The 1,424-nt window shown below is 60.4% G+C and overlaps 1 protein-coding gene across 1 annotated transcript; it reads right to left on the bottom strand.

The window, feature by feature from the left end:
• Positions 1 to 286: 286 nt before the first annotated feature.
• EMIHUDRAFT_253650 (hypothetical protein) lies at positions 287 to 1,174 on the bottom strand (the record flags this gene model as incomplete). The annotated part of the gene is made up of 1 exon (XM_005783127.1): positions 287 to 1,174. One exon carries the CDS (start codon positions 1,172 to 1,174, stop codon positions 287 to 289), a length of 888 nt encoding a protein of 295 aa, XP_005783184.1.
• Positions 1,175 to 1,424: the final 250 nt, after the last annotated feature.

The following is a 1,424-nucleotide window of genomic DNA, read 5'->3' as shown; positions in this document are numbered from 1 at the left end:
AGGCGGGGCGCACGTGTTTCTCAGGAGGGAAACTGATCGTCGCCGTCGGCCTCCTCGCGGTCCTCGCGTACTTTCTCCTCGCGGACGAGGAGGGACAGCTTATGCTGCCGGAGCCCGGGCGTGCGCCAGCACTGCCGGGCCCCTGAGCTCCTCGTTAGGACGTGCTCCTTTGTTTTTTCATTTTGGGATCTCGCGCCACCGCCCAAGTTGCTGTTTTGGTACCCCAACCCCCATGAAAGTGATGACACGACTCATTCTAAATCAATGTTGTGCTGCGGCGACACTCTCATCTACTCCACCAGCGGGATTCAGGCTCAGCAAAAAAGCGGGAGCCCACGATTGAGGCTACACTGAGCAGGGCGCCTCCGCCAAGGATCGCCACCGCGAATTGGGCAGCAAGCGCCGTCAAGCGGGGTCTGGATTCCTCGCCCTCTGTGCGATGCTCATCGCCACTCGAGACAGCACGCACAGGCTTGGCCGCGGTTGCCGGCGTAGTGTCCTGGGGCGTCTGCCCGTCTCTCCCAGCGAGAGAGTCCACAAAGAGTTCATACTCACGGATGAGGATGTCAGGTGACTCCCTGAGCACCCGATGAGTGATCAGTCCCTGCTGCACATCATACAGCAGGTGTCGGATGGCGTGCAGGTTTGAGTGTGGGTGTTGGGATGAGCGCAGCTCCTTCGCCACGCCAAAATCGATTACTTTTAGCTCCCCCATTGCATCTGCGATGAAGTTGGAAGGATTACCGCAGTCGTTGTGCACGATACTCGCCTCCGTGCCCAGTCGTTTGAGGAGCGTGACCAGGCCACGCTGCTGCTTGGCGGAAAGCACACCGCCCTGAGACCGCGCGAGGGCGAGGAGCGTGCCTCCCGGGAGCAGCTCCATCACGAGCCGCCGTTGCGCGGTGTCCACCTCGAGGACGGCCGGCGCCAGGCCAGCCGATGCTGCACGGCCCTGATACTCGGCCTCCTTGCGGATCTTTGCGACCGACTTGGTCTTCTTGAACTGAGCGACAGCCACCACACGCCCGACAGGGTTGCGCGCCTCGTAGACAGCCTTGTCGCGGCCATCAGAGCCGAGCTGCGGCCCCAGGATATAGTCGTCCGCTGAACTGCCTTGGGCTGCTTTCTTGGGACTGCACTTCGCTCGGCCAGTTTGGCGAGTCCGAACCGGCATGGGCGAGGGCGTTGCGATCGGGACGTACGCACAGAGACCAAGATCTAGATCTGGTTTCGAAGAAGAAACTCCGCTACCGTCGGGTCTCTATTTTAAGAGCCACGATATTAGCAATACAACCCGGCTGCAACGTCCGATCAGTCCCCTGATAGCCCGGTTTGCCCGCTTCCCATCTTTGCCACTTGACCCTTTTCCCGTATCTCTGAAGCTCGACTCCTTTCCTCCCTTCTACAACGTTCCTCTTCTCCTC

This window comes from Emiliania huxleyi (genome assembly GCF_000372725.1).
Source record: "Emiliania huxleyi CCMP1516 chromosome Unknown EMIHUscaffold_1815, whole genome shotgun sequence".
NCBI lineage: Eukaryota > Haptophyta > Isochrysidales > Noelaerhabdaceae > Emiliania > Emiliania huxleyi.
Note: the sequence above shows the minus strand (reverse complement) of the source record. Positions and strands in the feature narration are given on the sequence as shown.